We start from the raw sequence: 19330 nt of genomic DNA, 5'->3' as shown, positions 1-19330 counted from the left end.
AGATTATTATCTTCACAGGCGGTGTGATATTCGAGCCGTAAAAATATAGACAAAGCCCGAATACAATAGCAGCAACTTTCGGAGAGTAGCACAGATCGGTCGGACGTTCAATGAGCGACTGCGAGAGGGCCGAGGCGAGCGAGCGGGACGGCAGCGATACCGAGGGCGCCGGGGGGTGCGGGCGGTGGGCCGCGGGGCGCCCGCTTGCACCCAGATAGGGATGCCGTGTCATTTTATAATAATTCTTATTGTATTATTATGATCCTTGGCATACCTTAGTCGAGTCACGTGCACAATTATTATATTTTCCCTAACTTTAAATTAAGTACGCATCATCATAAAAAAATATTACATTTATTCATTTGTTTCTGAAACCTACCTAGCGAACCTGAAACATACCTGCACAGACAATGTAGGTGTGTAACAACAGTAAGTAAGTAGGTACCTATACCGTGTTAGGAGTTTTGTATTGAATTTAATTGCTTTTGAATGCCAAAATAAGGCAACTTTATTTATTAGGGATAACGGCAACAATTCAGAACGGCAAACTTAACACTATTACTTAGTGCCAACATTAAAATAGTATTTATATTAGTAAATAATTTATTATTTTTATGTAGCTTCGTGAGAGCCTGGCACTTTCAAGTTCAAAACATACTTAACACTAGCTAGATGTAGGTAAGTAGAATCGATCGATTCGTCATCATCTTCGTACAATCGCGTCTAGAAATGTTCGGCCACCAGCAAATGCATGCGGACGCGTGTATGTGGGTGAATGTAACAATCAATAAAGCGTGACACAAACGATTCTTACTTTTTCTTTTGCTCTTATTGAGATGTGTTTCATGTGCCTACATTATTTTTATTTTAACATGTAGGTAGGTATGTGATCTACTCTGTATCTTCTATATTTTGTACCTACATAGTACACCTATTTCGTGTTTCTTATTATATAACAGCGTAAAAAATCTTTTTCAGTAATGTTCATAGTAAACTTAACAATGAGTTATTAAAGTTGCGACGATAATACTTTTGATTCATCAACAGTATAGGTACATAACGCTAGGACGAGACAGTAAAAAATGTTTGATCAGCTGTTTGGGTGTTTGTTTATCTTTATACTTTTAACAGCTGATTATGACACATGAGTTGTCAATTACCATTTCATTAGATTATGAATGTCAAATAATAATATGACGTTCTTTCTTTTGCTTATATTTGACAAGCTATTACAGAATGTTTTTTTTTAATTTCCTAATATCCAAGTTCATCCTTTATCCACGGGTAGGTATTCAATCAAATGACTTTTCGCTCTCTTTTCGTGAAACGATTTGTTTATAGATCATATCAAAGGCCTAAAAAACTAAGAAGTACTTATGAAGTTCATGTTAAACAAACTTAATAAAAATGAGTGCTATCACGATATCCAATAATCGGGTGTTCAACTAGTAATTAAAAGTCATGAACAAGTATGTAGTACTTACTATGTAGTAGGTACTTACCAGCGTGTGCGGGCGGTGTGGGTGGCTGTGGCTCTTGGTGCCTCGCCTCAGCATCGATATCGTCAGCATCCACAGCGGTTTCTGGTCCCAGGTCTTCACTGTCAGAGTCAGAGTTGTCTACGCCGTTGTCGCCGGCTTCCGCCTCGGCCTCGGCATCAGCGCACTCGCTGCTCTCGGCGTCAGCGACAGCCGCGGCTGCGTCCACCTGCCGCTTGCACGCCTCCGTCTCGATGGTGAACGGCGGAGCGTTCATCATCGCGTTGTCCAGCCTAAATTCCGTCACATTGCATATTATTGACATAGTACTTAATGTCTAAGACATAAATGTGCTGCCTAGACTATGATAGATAGAACTAAAATTATACAGCCTCTTTTTAGGGACACAAATCGATACAGGGTCCAATGTCTTTTCTGAAAAATGTTGCTGAAATTTGTTAAAATATGTTTTCTCGGAATTTTATAGCCGTGACCTACCAAATATTTTACGTTAAAGGTCTCGTGGAGGAGACCTAATCAATGAAAGTGATAAACTTTCATTTTCCAAGACTCATGTTAGGAGATATGCGTACATATCTCAAGGTCGTCTGGTACAAGATAATGTCGCATTCTTCGTTCGACTACATTTTTACGCGCTCCATAAGATACCTACGTAATACATGTAACCGGTTACCAAATAACTTATAGACTAGTATTTCACTAAAATATAGGCATCGTGTGATAATTAATTATACGAGTAGATGACAGCAAAAGTGACATCATACCTAATGGGCTCATATAAATGTTAGGGCCAAATTTAGCACAAATAAGAATGACTAATTGACAGTGTACAGACATATAAATTCTATTTAATTAGTCCTTACATGTGTCATTTAAAAGAAAATCAATTACCGAATTTGTCTGGTCTTTATGCTATTTAAACGAAAAACTACAATTAGTAATATTTATGGAGCGTGTAGACATGAGAACACTTTCGAAGCTTATGCGTTCTATTCTTACAGCAAAACATGACCCTGACGAATTCTTTCAGAGTGCTAGAAATTCGCACAAGATATTTAGGTGAAAAGGAATGTGAATCGATTCTTTTGGAATTTAGAACATGAACGACGTGTGCCGATGAGATTTAAAAAAAAGAAATGTGTTATTAAAAGTGTGAATAGCTCACCCAAGATCCATGGGCGGGCAGTTGTCTGCGGCAATGTCACGCGGGTCCTTGAGGAACACCACGATTATGGAGATATTGTCAGCGGAGCCCTGCCGCTTGGCCTGCAAGATCAGACGTCTCGTAACCGCCTTCAAGTCATCTGTGTAACAAATAAAACAGGTCTTAGCTATTTAACTTCCATGTACATTATAATATTATGTACCCTATGTATGTGTGTACGTCCAAAGCAATTAAAATCTTATTAGACATAGTTTCCGACAGAAAGAACAGATTAACGACCGTCAGAATTTCTTAATGCTGTTATTATCCTTAAAATATCTATGTGTCATCTAGCACAAAGCTAGAGTGTTGCGAAGTCTATTATGTCTGCAATTTGTTGCGGCACAATGGTGAATAGCACCGACGGATATGGAGTAACGATGTTTATGTTTCGATTTGCCACAGCGCTGGCTGTATGTGAGGATGTCCTTGTTCTGTCTCAAGCTTGTTCGGCCGTGAGTCACCGGCCAGCGCACCGCTATTGTGCCCCATAATACGTGTACGTGATAGGCCTTCGTATAAATGAAAGCTGCCACTCCTTTTATTTTACATTGAGACTTCAACGTGTTTTAGAAAAATTAGGTCGACCTCCCCACGACCGACTTTCGCTATCAACCCTAATTGGGGGTTGACCGAATGAAATTATTTCATGTGTTCAGACAAATTAGCGAAATTCTCAAGAGGACCGGGTCAACCGTCGGGTAAACAAGTATTGTTGTTAGAAAATATTTACTAAATTTCCATAGATATGAAGCGTTGTAATATCGAATGTGCCTGTCGCGGGCCCTGCCTCGTTTCTTTTTTGGTACATGAAGGTCGGTTTATTATACTACAATGGTTATTGAAGCGCAACATATCATGATATAAACATATAATTAAGTTCGTTTGAACAAGGCTGTATTCGTCGGCGGCTCGGCTCGGGCTCGGTAACCCGTCTAGTGGGCACGCCCTGCTGGCTGTTGCAGGGTGTGTCTAGCCGGTATTTAAAAGCGCGTACCTACCGAGCGTTTCGTGCAATGATGTGCTTCAAAACGCCCGTTAGTACATCGTCTAAGCGCACGCCTTGACTTTGCTCGCTATTTCGGGGCGCGGTCGTCGCCGCCGCCCTTGCTTTTTACCCTGTTTGGTCTGGCTCGAAGCCAACCGCGCCCCGTCTACTCTTATTTCGATCTAAGCCCGTAGAAAGTGGTTAATTTGATTTATAGATTCAGAACGAATATAGAGGCATACAAACTTAAAAACGTTATCAAGATCTTCCTGCTCGTATTTTCAGGACGAAAATGTTAAATGCGTATGTTCAATTTATGATCTCTCCCTCGTACATCGAAAAAGTACATTGTTGTCAAATGCTTGTTACAGTTGTTAACATTTATTAGTATGGTGCATCACGCAGAGTTAGACAGTAGCGCAAGTGAGTGGCAGTGGTCGAGGTGATCATTGCGGCGATTACTCCCGGCGGCTAACGGTGGTGCGGATGGAATGCACGTCGTCGGCCATTGTTCCCTACACTATAACTTGCAGCAAAAACCGATCACGGCCCATCGGCGCATACTAAGCCCGCGACCGCGAGCCACCTGCCGATAACGTTATATCATGGAGGTATTCCGGTAATTATGCCACCATACTTTATTGACAACATTTATGTATGAGCTGTTTGAATAACAATTGACATAAAACTAAACTTACATGCAAACGTGGGTATTATTGTATGATTCGGAGCTGTGTTAAAACTAAGTACTAATGGTAGCCATATTACAGGTTCGTATTTGTGGTAGGTCGTACATCGAATACAGAGTTCAGAGAGAAATAGAGAGAAAATAGAGACGACGCTGGTAGACAAGGCGAGGGTAGTTAAAGCGTAATTTTCCAGCAAAGCGACAGACTGCAAAGATTATTGCCGTGATCGCTAGTTGTCTCACTCCTTTAAAGCTTAGTTGGATAGCATTATAAACTAATAGCTTTCATTAAAATAAAATTACCCATTTCCAGCCATAAACACGTACAAATTGTTATTACTTATTTATAAGTAAAAGTTTAAATAAATTACTATTGGAATATATAACGTTTAACTAAGAAGGATTTACTTGCGAAACTCACCGGTTCAGAAATTTTCATTTGCATACTAATCTAGCATGCAAGTGAAAGAAAGAAGGCTAGGAACATGCTCTAATCTACATCAGAAAAAATGTATGAAAGTGAATAAAGTACTTTTAACGTGTGGTGGTAAGGGATTTGAAGTTTGTACAGGGTACGGATTCTTAAGATCCATCCCCCTAGAAGAGATCCCAATATTTCGCGATTATTTTGGGTATACATATTTATTTGAACTCTTCAGGCGATAGGATCAAACAGGGGTTTTTTGAATATTTGTTTCATGTTATTATTGCAATATAAGGGCGACAGAGTAATCAAGAAAGCTTTCGCATACTTCAAAGTCTTGATATAGAAACGCAACATCGTTTTCAACAAATGAAAATGTCGTCTGTCTATTTATAATATGACAACACCCTAAAAATACTTCCAGCTTTAAAAGCAAACGATTCGCATTTTAATATACCGGAAACCAACACAAAGCAAGTCTAGCTTCCCCCCGGCCCATGGTGGGCAGGGACAGGGAGGCAGCCTCAACAAAATGCAATCTATTTTAAATTTCAATCTTCCATGGCTTTGTACGCCGAGCCTTTTAAAAATAAATTGTTATAACAAAAACTACAAGTCTTTTCATACCTGTTTAATGATTAAGCGAACCCCATAATGATTTCGTTTTTTTATATTAGTCTGATAGAAGTTTCGAATAATACATACCTACGCTAATTTCCTGCTAAACGTATTAACAAAAACCTGTTTGATACCTTATTGATAACAAAGGATTAGAGATAACAAATACAATTTGCACGAAATATATCGAAACCTTATTACATTATTTAGTATACCAAGAAATGATACTGTAGCACGATATTACACGGCCTGAGAAAATCCGGGTACGGGATACGATAAATTACTTGACACTGCTGCGATTGTAGCAGATTACAGAAATCTATTAGATCAGACTGCGGCCTGTGGTATGAAGAGTACGAACAGTGCGCGTGGAATGTGCGTGCATTGTGCAAGTGGGAATAGTATTCCGGCGACCACGTCTGCGGTCTAACTGTACACTGAGACTTCGATACGCGTTACATCACAACTATTTATAAATCGAGAACCACTTTAGATAATGCCTGCGAAAGATATTAACAGCTGCGTAACTCATAACGTGCACGGATTCCAATGTGCGGCTTTCGGATCTATACTGGCGCTGAAGTGTTAATTGAACGTATGCGTAAATAAGCTTCTCGTGCGTAAAAGCGGCGAGGGGAGGCTGTTATTTACTCGAGCATTACGTTAGGAAAACAAACTTGACAGGACTACTTAGAGAACGAGACGAACGATTTGGACTACACATATAGCCTAATCGGCTCTGACGGCGGAACGACGCGACACTTGACAAACATCACATAATGTCGCTAAAAGCTCTACTTATAGCGATATACTTTTAGCATTTGTCTTCGAACACTTAAGAAGTATGGTAGTTCAGCACTTTGAAATTACATATGACAAACGATAGTTAATGTCCATACATAGAGCAACCTATATTTTTTTCTGCTAATCAATGAATTAATCGCGATTATAGAAACCTCTCTAATTGTTAGTGCGCACAGCGAAGCGTAATGAAATTGAGTGGGAACTTTCGTGCACGCTCAACGTTCATCAGTGTTGGCCGGTAATTGGTTTGCGAGTGAACATGCTTCGGAAAGAGTTATACGTGGCCGTGGCACGGGGACCGGGGATCCTTCTAATTAACGCTCGCAGCACCCGATCCCATTGCTCTCGTAATTGGAAGGCAGGCCGGCTGTCCATGTCGCGCCACCACCGCATAACCTCCCGTCGTGTTAACACTTACAGCGCTTTCACGAGATTTTTTGTCAACCGAATCGAAATGCGGGTTTTATTTACGGACAACACACATGGAATCTTGAGGCAGTACCTAAGTAATGTAACAAGCAGCATAAAACTTTCTAAAAGATCTCAGCCTTAGAGTGCACATTGAAAGACTAAGTAATATATAGTTATAAGTAGTACTAACGAATGTGTTCATAGGCAGGTTAATTCTCCGATAGACAGTGGACATAATATTTTAACGAAAATTGAGTGACAGCTTTAAGAGCGATAGAGTGACAAGGTTAAGAACTTTGACATGCGCAATGCATATAGGTACTTTAAAATAAAATATCTACTAATAATAGCCTGTAAAGATATACAATCTACCTTGATCGGCTGTCATGTTTGGCGATTATCATGGTCCCGTCTTATAAAATTACAAGATCAAATACTTAATCATAAAAAGGCCGGCAACTGGTACTATTGGTTTAAACGACTTGTTCGTGATCCCTATTATAATACGAAACCCAGTACTGAATTAACAATTACGTGAACCCAAATATCATGGACAGTTTCGAAAACAGCAACATTATTCTGCAACAACTAATAGGTAAGTACGAGTATAAGAGTAAATATTTGCAAAAAGGTCACACAAGGATCTGACTAAGCTGCCTGACATTAAGCAGGTAATAACCACTTGGCGAAGTACGAAGCAACATTTGCATCAACTTCGAGGCATCCTGCACACACATGTGGCGTAATAACCACACAGAGGAAATGTGGATTAACGGGTAGCACACAAACAACAAAGCGACCTAAATTTTAAACCAGTGTAGTACGAAGTTAGTGCTTTTATGTTGAAAGTTGAGAATCGTGTCATCCAGCAATGAATGTAATGTTCCGGGAAGCGACGCAAATAGGTATGCAGGGTGCGGGCGCGCCGAAAAAAGCAAACACGGCACGGGTAGAAGTTCAAACACCACACCCGTATCATTTTATAATGAAAGTTTAATCAGCTTTTATTTGAAACGGTGAAACGGTTTTCTGTTTCAGATCACATCTGTCAGACCAGACTCTGATAACATCATCGTCTAAAAAAAATTACTATCCAAGCAGATTTTTGCAAAATGAACAGTTCTAAGTATAGCCGACGTACAGGTTGTGCTATAACAGGCCTAAATATCGATTCAGATTTGCATTTGGCGCGGGCGAGTGGTCCGGGGTGACAAATCACGCCTGCATATAGTATTTGAATGCAAAAGGGCTGATCCCACGCAACAAGCACCACTTGTCGCCCTCGATAACTATGCGCACTTCTATTATAACGCCTGCTCATTTTAATTAGTCATTTTGTGCAATAAAGATTATGATAACCACGCCATACCTGGAATCGGTATCGATATCAGGCGATAAGCGAACATAAATGCAATAAACAGGTAAAAATAAATTCATAGGAAAAATAAAGTATAATATGTGCTTCAATGTTATCAGATATGCGTCGTATGATGCACAAAATTTATTGGATCATAGTCACTGCAGACAGGTTCCAATAACAACGCACTATACAGCATATTGATAGACAGCGTTATGGTGAAGCCGTAATTAATTTTATAATGAATAATCGTTTGCAGTTATCTGATAACGCTGCCTCCGCATCTTCAACTTTATTCCCATTACAGGTTAATAACCACATAAAATAATAGCAGCTCCACATCGTTCACGTTCTGCCACTCGCCAAGTGTCAATGCACCCACTACGGACATACTCGGGCATTTTGTACTCGCATGGTGTACTTTGAAACAATTTAACACCTACCTTTATATGGGAAAAAATATTTAATCTTGTCAACGGGTCAGCTTTCGAACATTGTGAAGAGTTAACAGTAAACGGGATTCGTCGAACTGAGGTAGCAGTTGATAGTTGATCTCGCGCATTAGCTTGGGTTGGTGAAAATTGCGCGATTGTCTAAACGCGAGCATCGGCGCTACGGGCCGCTGACCTCACTCGAGCACAATTTGATATCCCTAATAACAAGAACATCTGCACATAATTGTAACACGGTTTTAAGTTACAATTTTGAAACTAAGCCAATGGTCTCAGGTTGTTAAATTTCCTTTAAATATTGTGCGTTGTTGTTATACCGATCAATATTTCGAACCCTCTATAACTAAGGTTTACATTCGTGGGACAATGCAGAAACCCATTTTATATTGCTTGGGCTAGATTTTTTTGTTATACAGACCCATTTTATGAATCTACATATTTAATTAAAGAGCGTGCGAGCATATCCCCAAACGGACGCTATAGCTATTCCGCGAAGATAATATGTTTGGTCTCTCTGCCACCGAGGTCAACTGTGTTTGTCATGAGCAATGAGTCATCACGAGCACGATAACTTTTATTATCTCTGTTTCAGAGTTTAAGCCTATTCGCATAGAAACGCTATTATTTAATCGCAATTATTGAATGCAAAGTTTCCTCTTTAAAACGAGTTAATTGATATTTCTAACATTACAGGTGAATATTGTTGCCATGTGTGGGTATCAATAAAACAAGTGCAGTTCAACAAACGCTACAAGCGACCAGTCCAGTAGGTGCTAATGCAAAATTCTTGTAGCGAGGCAAATATTTGTGAGGGCGGAGTGCTCGGAGGGATGAGGCGCGAGCGAAGTGAGGCACCGAACAGGGTTGACAATTTAATGAAGGTTGTACTATTTTCGTCACGACAGGATTATTCGCTCTCCTCATCAATACACAAATATAACATCCAAAAATGTTTTAAAGTTGTCTGCGGTGATATAGTGACTATCGTTAGGTAAAAGAACATTGTGAATTGTCAAATCACTGCTGTATAATTGTCTGCGATGTAATCAATACGACACAGGTTTGATGATATAGATGTGCAATAACGTGCCAAAATGACAGCCCTATCTATAATTGCATTGCCAACATCGGCAACATGCGCCGAGCGAGCGGCGCACTGCGTGTCACTTCATCTGTTCGGCCTAACTCGCGACGATTGCAATTTCCGAAACGTACATACGATACGATTATCGAATTATCTCGACCAAATTGCAGGCTACTCCCTAACCTTGATTACAATTAAAGATCTTATAAAGATAAATGAAAACATAAAATTGAAAATAATTGACAGTATACATAAGAGCACAGCGGGTGGTTCATGACAAACGAACGAATTATCGCTTTTAGATCCTATCATATAATTAGTTTGTGAGATTGCTCGATCTGAACATATTGAGAGGACAACAAAAACTCGCCAGGCTCACTAGTCCGGCAAGTTTAATATTCTATCGATAAACCTCTGAATGAAAATTACTCTGATGATGTATAAGAAACATCGGTAAAACATAAACAAATAGTCTCTGGAAATAAACGACCACGCATCATTGAACTCATGTTCAATAACTACAAATTTCGTGCCTATTACCTGAATATTTGTTGAATAACGACAGTTTAGTAAGACTTGATTAAGTATGTATTGGTAACGGGATTGGCCAATTGCAAAGTAGCTCGCCTACCGAGGCATTAACACACAAATTTAACTGTAGCTCCGTCAACAGCTGCTCAAATTATATTATTTTATGCACAAAATTGTTTGGACTAGTAATCGTTTACTTCCTTAGAAGTTTATTTGTACTTGATCAAAATTATAACATTAGCTTCAATGCTAATGACTTGAATGATCTCAACGATAATTACCAACCTGAAATAAATTGCAATTCCTGCAACCTTGCAAGACTAACCTCGGATCGTCGGTTAATGACCCGTTCGGTTAAAAATACGCTCGCGTCTCCCTCCCACGCCGGGTCAAGGGTATTACGCTATTTTATGCTGCATGCTTCTTACCCGGTTCGCGATGGGCATTAGACCACTAAAGTGTTCGTAAAGAGTCGTGTCACATTAAGATGATTGACCGCCGAAACAAGCATCACGACTCACTGATTACAGACCGCACATCTGTTAGACTTAACTACAGCTTAACTGCGGTTACTGGTTAACTTAATGTGCATACAAGATTCTGCTTAACGTCTATTAAAATGAACTTTACTCCAGTCAGTTAAATAAACAGGGAAACATAGAATCAATATCCTTCTCCTTTCTAATTAATAACATTTAGTGTGTATCACCTGCCCGCCAAACGACAGATGTTCGATACTGGTATTACGAATGTGTTGCTAAGATCATTAATCCAAAACAGACCGCTGAGTTAACACACCTGGGGAATTATATTCTTATATTCGAACAAATAACTTAAAATAAATAGGACCTCGGTGAAATAAAGTTAATTACATATAGACATTAATTCTTGTGCAGAACTTGAAATGTTAAAGATCTACTCACGAATGGAGGAAAGTTATCATTTCGTGGATCTGCAAGTCTCTTCATCACGACACAAATCGTGAGAGAAAGACGCGAGCTACTCGATAAACAAACAACGACAACGCGTGTTTAGTGAATGAAAGTGAACGAATTCGATTGCAGAATTAATGATCCTGGAGACAATGGACTTGTTTCGGCAGTGGAGGCAGGCGAATAGTTTCACCTTATGAGGTGAATGTAGAGATTTAGTATCGTTTACAATGACAGTTAAGCGGTGCTTTCTCGAAGACAGTTGGAGCGTCGGTGGGCGCCCGCCTGCGCCTCCTTTACATACAATCATACAATGCAAGCGCCCCACAGCCTAGCACGGCGCACAATGCCCTGCGACGACCCACATCGCGATTGTGTGACTCACCGGCGCGGCGCCGCCGGCGACGCATACGGGCTTGTTTACACTCAATGAGATTAATAACACTCACAAAAGTCGCTCCGAGAGGGATTTGATACATTCGTTGGCGAAAGCCATGGGAAAATCCGCACCAGTTTACGATTAGGCGAATGATGGACGAGTTATCATCTAAATCTAAGCCCTACCACTGATCCTGCTCTAGATTAACAGGAAGCTTGCAAAATGCATCACAGTTACAAGTTGCAGGAATCGTGTGATCTCTTGATTTTCCCGTTACATTATTATTTTCTATGGGACTTTGCAACATTTGAAGTACTCTTGTTTCGTTGAATAGTTTTATTTAAACGATGCTTGGAAATAAATCAAATTGTGGTAAGAATTAAGCGAAATTTTGTTTTCACTGTATTACAGTTCATTCCTTTACAGAGAAATGAAGCAGAATAAATGTGTTCATCTCAATCAATGTCTCAATTTTAAACACATGTAACTACTTTACGGACCACTGAAGCACGCTGGTACACCAAATGAGCCGCAACGGAATTAGGTACTAACAACTACATAAAGGTATAATATATGTATGGCCTATGGTAGGTAGTTGAGTGACTGTAATAAACAAAATTGTTCAACCGGGAGTGAAGGCAGTAACATATTACTTAATATTATTCGTACAAAGTATGATTCATAGCTGGTTCTCTATAATTGCTACACTTATAAAAACCAAGCAAGGCTCAATAACAATGAGGTATCGTTGCGGATAATTACTGCTACTATCCAATTTGGAAATATCCGCACCCAATTGATTACGTGCCGGTGTTTTAACACAAAAATGTTTGGAAACATACTTGTTTGGTCTTTAAAGAAGATTTATTCACTTAATGGTTTTTGTAATATACTTAGATGTTGCAAAAATTAAATTCTACAGAAGAAACGGAAACTCCAAGCTATTCAAGGCGCTGTCGTCGTATCCTGTGCGTCATGGCACGTACATATGCAAAATTTCAATACTAAATTTTCTATGCGGTGACAATATGGTTAAAAATAAACATTGAAACAAAACAACTATATATATTTGACACATTGTTGACGTGAATGTTAAATAATGTGAGTAATTTTGTAACATAAAGTATGCATTTACCTCTATTTATATTCAGGTTGCATTATTAATTTTAGAGAAATGAATTTATCTAATATTTTGCGTTATTTTATGACTTCCATTGTGATTTATTCACATCATGTTGAACCATTTGCAGGGGAACAGCACGCTTTCGAAGTAGTGTATTTAAAGGAGCGCTTAGAAAGATTTCATTAAAAACGATTAGGTACACAAGAGGCACTACAGTCACCAGCTACTTAATGTATAAAAGAAATAGAAAATAGAAAGTCATTATGCAGTTAAACTTACTTTACGAGCCTCTTTCTAATGCTGTTAAGATTACATTTTACATTTAATTGTTAAATAGAAGAATTTCTACGTTTTTATAATTTAATACAAAATTAAGACATATTAAATTATTTTAACAATTATGACGAATACTTATGTAAGTAAATTACGTCAAATTTGAATCTGTTAAATGCACAACGCAGATAGCGTTTGTTCATTTATTCAACTGTACCTATATATGTATATTGCATTTATGAGGAACAATAATATAATTAGTCTCAAACATAATATTATTTAGAAAACAATATAACGAAACACACACTGCGTCTTAAGAGTACGCTCATACAAAGTTACGATCATAAATTGAACTTCCTAATATTTATTTATTTGCAAAAGTCGGTCTATAATTAAGCCTTTGGCTATGCTCGTAACCAATAATATAATGACGAAACGTGATGTAATAATGGTCTACATCTAGTCTTAGAGCACAATGATCAGAACGATCCGTGAGAATTCGTGGAATGTTTTGATAACATTGACCGCACGATCCGATACGGACGAGAACCTCAGCTAGGACTTTTACACGTTTTATAATATTGCTAGAATTGTTACTTGATTGCTTCAGTACTACGTGTTTTTTGCGTGATACACGAACGCATTATGTGCCCCGAACTGCGTGCTAGGGGACGAGGCCGAGAGAAACCGATTTAGATACCTCACAATAACGTTTAATAGCAGCCAAATCAAAAGGTGTAAAGTAAATACGCTTAGTTGCAATATCAAAAGTACGTACTGTATTTATTATCCGTTCGGCACACTTGCATACATACACAACACGCAAACTCTCTAATTGATTGAGCGAAAGTTTGTACTAAAAATGAATTGCAAGAATCGAATGTTGCATTAATGGATAAAATAAAGATTGACTGTAGTTGTTCCACGAGCTGCAATAATTTTGCGAGCCCGGGAATTGAATTGTTACGGCAAATAAACAATAGTATAAGAAGTAGAACGTAACCATTCACCTAGTGAACGTATTTTGATCAGTACCTTTTTCATCGTCCTAACAAGGTCAACTGAAGAATACAATCAAGTTTCTAAAAACATATAATAATACAGACTAGTGTGTCCCAAAAAGTTCTAATTAAGGTGTAGTTGCCAGACCTGTCTTTTCCGATAAGAAGTAACTTGTTAAGATTGCTATTATCCAGCCAGTAAGCACTTAGAGGCGAGCCTGTGTATCCAGTTTCTAAGTTAAAAATATACCAGCATCAAGATTTACTTAGCGACATAATCTAGCACATTAAAAGCGAACTGGAACTTTTCGATTGACGTTTGTTTACACACTTAATTGGTGTCAGTCTACAGAAATAACGACACAAAGCACTTAAATATTATATTGATTAAGCTATGAATGTGTAAATTTATTTTAATAACTGCAAAATATGGAATCCATCATAATAAAATAGTACGAAAATGTTTTGCTATTGCGTTGGGCAGCATTATTTCAATATTTTTTCCGCATTATAATTTAAGCCTTCTCAATTGTTAACTATACAGTTTTTATAATGAATTGCAATTGCATGTTATGTCTTAATAAAATGTGACTGAAAGTTACATAGAAATAGAAACAAAAGTGTAAGCCGACACGGGTCGTAACGATTAAATTACAAAAGAAAGTCTCACTCGTCACACCTCATACAGACAGAAATAATCTAGTTGCAAGATTCGATGCGTTCAATATTGAAAGCCGGTTTTAAATAAAATAGTATCGTGGTCTCCAGCAGCGAGGTGCATTGGTAGTGCACTGACAGAATTATCGAACCGTTCGCGGTGTGGGGAGGCGGTTATTTCTGTACATTTCGCGAGAACTGTCGTTAACATCCAAGATATTATGGCCGACATAACTTGCGGAACATCGTCCAAGCCGCGGACGACGGGCAATGCTCCAAGCGTCGCTAAGCGACCGTCTACAACATTTTACACCTTCCTATAACTATCTCCAGACGACTACACCAAATGATGCAACTAACTATGCTGTAAATGAAACTTTCACTTAATATTTACTCAGCGAAACAAAAAGCGTAACAAAGTTTAAAATACTAAATGACATATACCAGACTTGAGCACATCAAAGCAACGTTTAACTGCTTACTTTGAACGTTTCGAAATAGAACTCATAAAGTTTTGATGACTAGCTATGGTGTTTTGTTCCTTTATCAAAAATCCAACAGACATCCTTTAATCTAATAAACCTATGTGTAAAAAAATTAAGTACGTTTGTCATCTTTGATCAACAATTTTAACCTTGCTACACAGAGATTCTATGGTCTATTGGAGTCTTACTAAACTCCACAAAATTGCTTAATAATGCGTACATAATATTTGAACTTACTCAACTTCTTAGTCTTCTACGCAGTATATAAACAATAAAAATGCTTTGTATGTTTAAGACAACTTTTTATGTGACCACGAGCACGGGTTACATTACAGAGACCGGTTTAAGAGTTCTGCGCCAAAAGTAAAGATTTGCATCGCCAATTTTGTCTTTATCGTCACATAAATCAAGGACAAGTTATTGCAATTACAACAGACGGTGAGCCAGTACTGCACTGGCGGCAGGCACGTTACGAAACCTGCACGCAACGCGCTGTCCACACAAAAACTTTCTGCCGAAAGCCGCCCAACTGGTACTGTTCAATCTGAGAAATCGTGTCCTTCTAAGGAATCGAGACACCTACGACTTCTTGGGAACAGGGTGAGAAAGTATTCGGTACAATTGATATACGACCGGTACATACAATATTTATATAGTGGTCGTATGTAACGTGTAAAGGAGGAGGGCGGCGCAAATGGAGCGTGTCTCGATGCTCGCTTCCACTTGCGTATAAACACGTGGAATGCAAAAAGACCACAAGAATCACGGAAGAATGCGTCGCCGCTCTGATGGCGACGTCGTCCAATGCAGTCGACTAAATTTTAATATGCATTTATCTACATATCAGTTTTATGAGCACTGAGTATTAAATACCAGCAATAATTTGATGCAATATTATGCGTTAGATCCAATATAATCCAATGCTTGTGTTCAAATATTCGCACGGATTCAATTTAATTTTTATTCAGGTGCGTAGTACGCACCATAGACATGCCTCGTAGAGGTTAAGACCTTATGCTTTATTACCTCGCATTTATATGAACATAGATGTTTATTAGCCCTTCACACAGTTCGTTCTATATCATAACTCGTGATGATATCATGGTTTAATTAAAGGAATTTTACAGTGTGACAAATGACACCCGCTAGGGTACTCGTTACATGCTTCATGTAAAAACATATGCTCAGTTTAATTGAAAACCACCAGTTTGTCGCCATCTCGTGGAATCTTGCCGTCAAATAGGACGAGATCCGGCTTCAATCATGCAGCATCGTGAGAATGTTTACCTAATAGGGGTTTTCAATTAAACGCACTTGAATACTATGTAAATATTTTTACCATGTTAAGGAAAACACGACATTAACATCTGTTAATTACAGAACATATTTAAGAAGTTGTTTAAACTGAGGATTGTAACTTAATTGAACAGAAGTTCTGAAGTTTTGCAAAAAAACTTGTCTGAAAACCGAATAGCACTGATATTAATATTTTTCCGAGTCCAAATTGACTACGATAGCTCACGGGTGGAAAAGTTTTTTTCTAATATATCCGTTTTATGGTGGGCTCATTGGAGCACTGTAGTTATCACGTAATTACGTGTAAACGGATTGTGAACTTCACCAGAATATTTACGACCATTACGAACATTCATGTACATGTTGTCGATGCCTTAAAGGCTTCTAAAATCACGCTTATTCATGGTTATTTATGTTCTAACATAAATCTTCCTCCTACTTTACACAGAGTTAAAGTAACAGATGATTCACTGCAGCCACGCGACTATCTGTAAATTCAACACAAATGAATGAGCCATTGTTCTTGCTAAAATATTGAGGATAATAACACTTGTAACCCTGAATATTTTTATGTACTGAGGTTCCGGTTGTATACTGTTTAGTTTGTATACATATTCAGGACTTAACTTTGAATAAGCAAGTTTTTTACCGAGGTGTTATTATATGTATAGAGAACAAGTACCGAGGCAAATTCATTTCCAGATATAGAAATGTAATCCCTATCTGCTACAATGTTGTGCTTAGAATATATTTAATCCAGGTAAATACATACAGATAAGCAAACATTTAAATAAGGGTTTAATTTTAATAGAAACTTGTTTATTTGCTTTCAGAGCAATCGAGTTTAATTTCCTCATATTTGAATTAGAGTAATTTGCACGTATTATAGTGGGTATGGAAACTATAGGTAATGGTGAAAATGAGTCACAGCGAGGGTTACGTGTTGGGTCAGGAGGATGGTGAGTGGGCGAGAAGCAACTTGTAACAGAACCTGTTCGGGTCAGCCAACTTATGCGCTTCTATATAAATCGCACAGCTTTTCTGCAATCGACTAAATGTACGCATAAATGCATAAGCCGAGACCGGGAGACGGCCTTCGGCTATTTATAGCCCTTTAAGGATTTCTTTTACTGACATCAGAACAGATACCGCAAGCTAAATAAGTCGATGTACTCACAGTTAGAACAGATAGTAGCTTTATTATTAAGTATGATAACAGTAATCGATAAAGATATCAAACGAATCACTCGTAGGTAATTGGTAAATTGTACGTTGCCGCTGCGCTCTATAAAACTTTATTTCGGATGAATAAAGTATGACGTTATGGTTTCTTAGAAAGATAAATTATTTTACTTAATTAGTTATCTAGATAACGGTTTAGGAAGTGTTGTAAATAGGCAACGATAGTAAAGCACCGATAACTTCAACTTATCACTAGCATCTAACACTTATTATGAACATAACTGCATATTTTTTTGTCTAGAGATTTCATCTGGCGGTGTATGTGCAATTAACTTTCATGTTAGCCACATCTCAGCGCCAAGTTATCACCTATTCACTAGGACTAGTTTAGCAGGAATCGGATAATAATTAACGACGAGCTTTCAAAGTGGAGTGCAGTAAGATATTCTGGGCAGCCTACACGCCGGCGCTGGTTTTATACCGCGCGGCGTGGGTGGACAACGTGAGTTATCCTGCGTAGCCGCCATAACGAGGGCCACGATAACACCGTCTGTACCACTCCGTTTTCACATACAAATCCTATAATGAATCTATTAAATAGCACTCCCTTATAAAACATTCATATTGATTTGACTATATTACTGCTAATAGCAAGTATTTTGTACTTAAGTTTCAAAGTAAAACACGTAAGAGAGCCAGGCTGTGGGCAGCATGTAGGTGTTGGAAATTAATGCTGAAATGTGGTTGGTACTGTACAACAAAAAATGTTATTTATCTGTCTATTGTTTCTTGAAAAGTTGCATTGTTCCGTGTCGCAATAGTAATCAGGCGGGATGTAGTCTCTAAATTGTCTTCAAAAACAAATATATCATCTTTTAAAAAAAATTAAGTCTTTATTTTTGTTATACAACCCTTCACTGCTGCATCTTAAGTGCATTGCGGATATATCACTGCTGATAAAAGATGTTTTATGTAACATGATGCAAAATGTAAATGTTGAGGGGCAAAATGGGTTAATGTGATGCTGAAAGTTGGCGACTAACAACCTGTTAGTGGTTCACCTCGGGCTGCAGCTTTAAGCTTCGAAATATTCCGATATTAAATCTTTGCGTTGGATAACTCTAATGATGTCGATAATGCTGCCTTCAACAAACAGAAATAATGATAGGCCTATCTGTACTTGTAACAACTATCGTTGCATAGAATGACAATTATTCGAAGCTACGAGTAACATTCCTAGGTTGGTATTTGGAGCGGGTCATTCGACGTGTAAATACCAACACATTATTAAACTGAGTACCTAAGGCGCGTTACATTCCTACGTACATATGCAACGGTCAACGACTCCAGTGAAATCGTATGCAAGTGCTTTGTATCTTTCAATAACAACATGTTATAGATGTAATCGTGAATGAAAGGAAAACGCAGATGAATCCCGAGATCCCGCGAATCTTATAAATATCGGTGAGAATTATAAACAAGACGTCGCCGTCACTAAACAACGTTTCAATGTAAAACTTCACTTTATTCGTAGCCCTTGTAACTAAACCAAATAGATTGATACACACATTTTCAGGTATGTGTCATTTCAATTGAAGTCGTGGCCACGTAGTAGAAAGTAGGAAATGGGGCGAGAGGGCAGAGCACCGCACACGAGGTTGACGTCACCGCGCTGATTCATCTGATGTTAATGCAATCGGAATTCATAAACATACGGACAAATCCTCAAACCGAGAAGATTATGTACCAAAATAAACGGGATTCAATAAGCAAAAGGATTTCGTAAGAATATAAGGAGTTGCTTTTTACAACAATCCAAATCGAGATCGTGACGGCATTTACAGCATCGGTTGTAGGTCCTTTCACAGAGAGTCACGTGACATTTAAAACACCCGTGACATGATTCACGATTTTGTCCCTCGCATAATACAACTTTAAATAC

At 38.4% G+C, this 19330-nt stretch overlaps 1 protein-coding gene across 2 annotated transcripts in view; it reads right to left on the bottom strand.

Moving 5' to 3' along the window:
* LOC142972528 (uncharacterized) overlaps positions 1–19330 on the bottom strand; it is a 64783-nt gene that overhangs the window by 6827 nt on the left and 38626 nt on the right. For both annotated transcript variants that reach the window (XM_076113737.1, XM_076113738.1), the window contains 2 exons: positions 2665–2803; positions 1503–1771 (listed from right to left, as the gene is read on the bottom strand). In XM_076113737.1, coding sequence (XP_075969852.1) covers positions 1503–1771; positions 2665–2803 — 408 coding nt within the window. The remainder of the gene's footprint in view (positions 1–1502; positions 1772–2664; positions 2804–19330) is intronic.

The sequence above is a fragment of the Anticarsia gemmatalis genome, chromosome 4, assembly GCF_050436995.1.
Source record: "Anticarsia gemmatalis isolate Benzon Research Colony breed Stoneville strain chromosome 4, ilAntGemm2 primary, whole genome shotgun sequence".
In the NCBI taxonomy this organism is placed as follows: domain Eukaryota; kingdom Metazoa; phylum Arthropoda; class Insecta; order Lepidoptera; family Erebidae; genus Anticarsia; species Anticarsia gemmatalis.
This window is presented reverse-complemented; position numbering and strand designations above follow the sequence as displayed.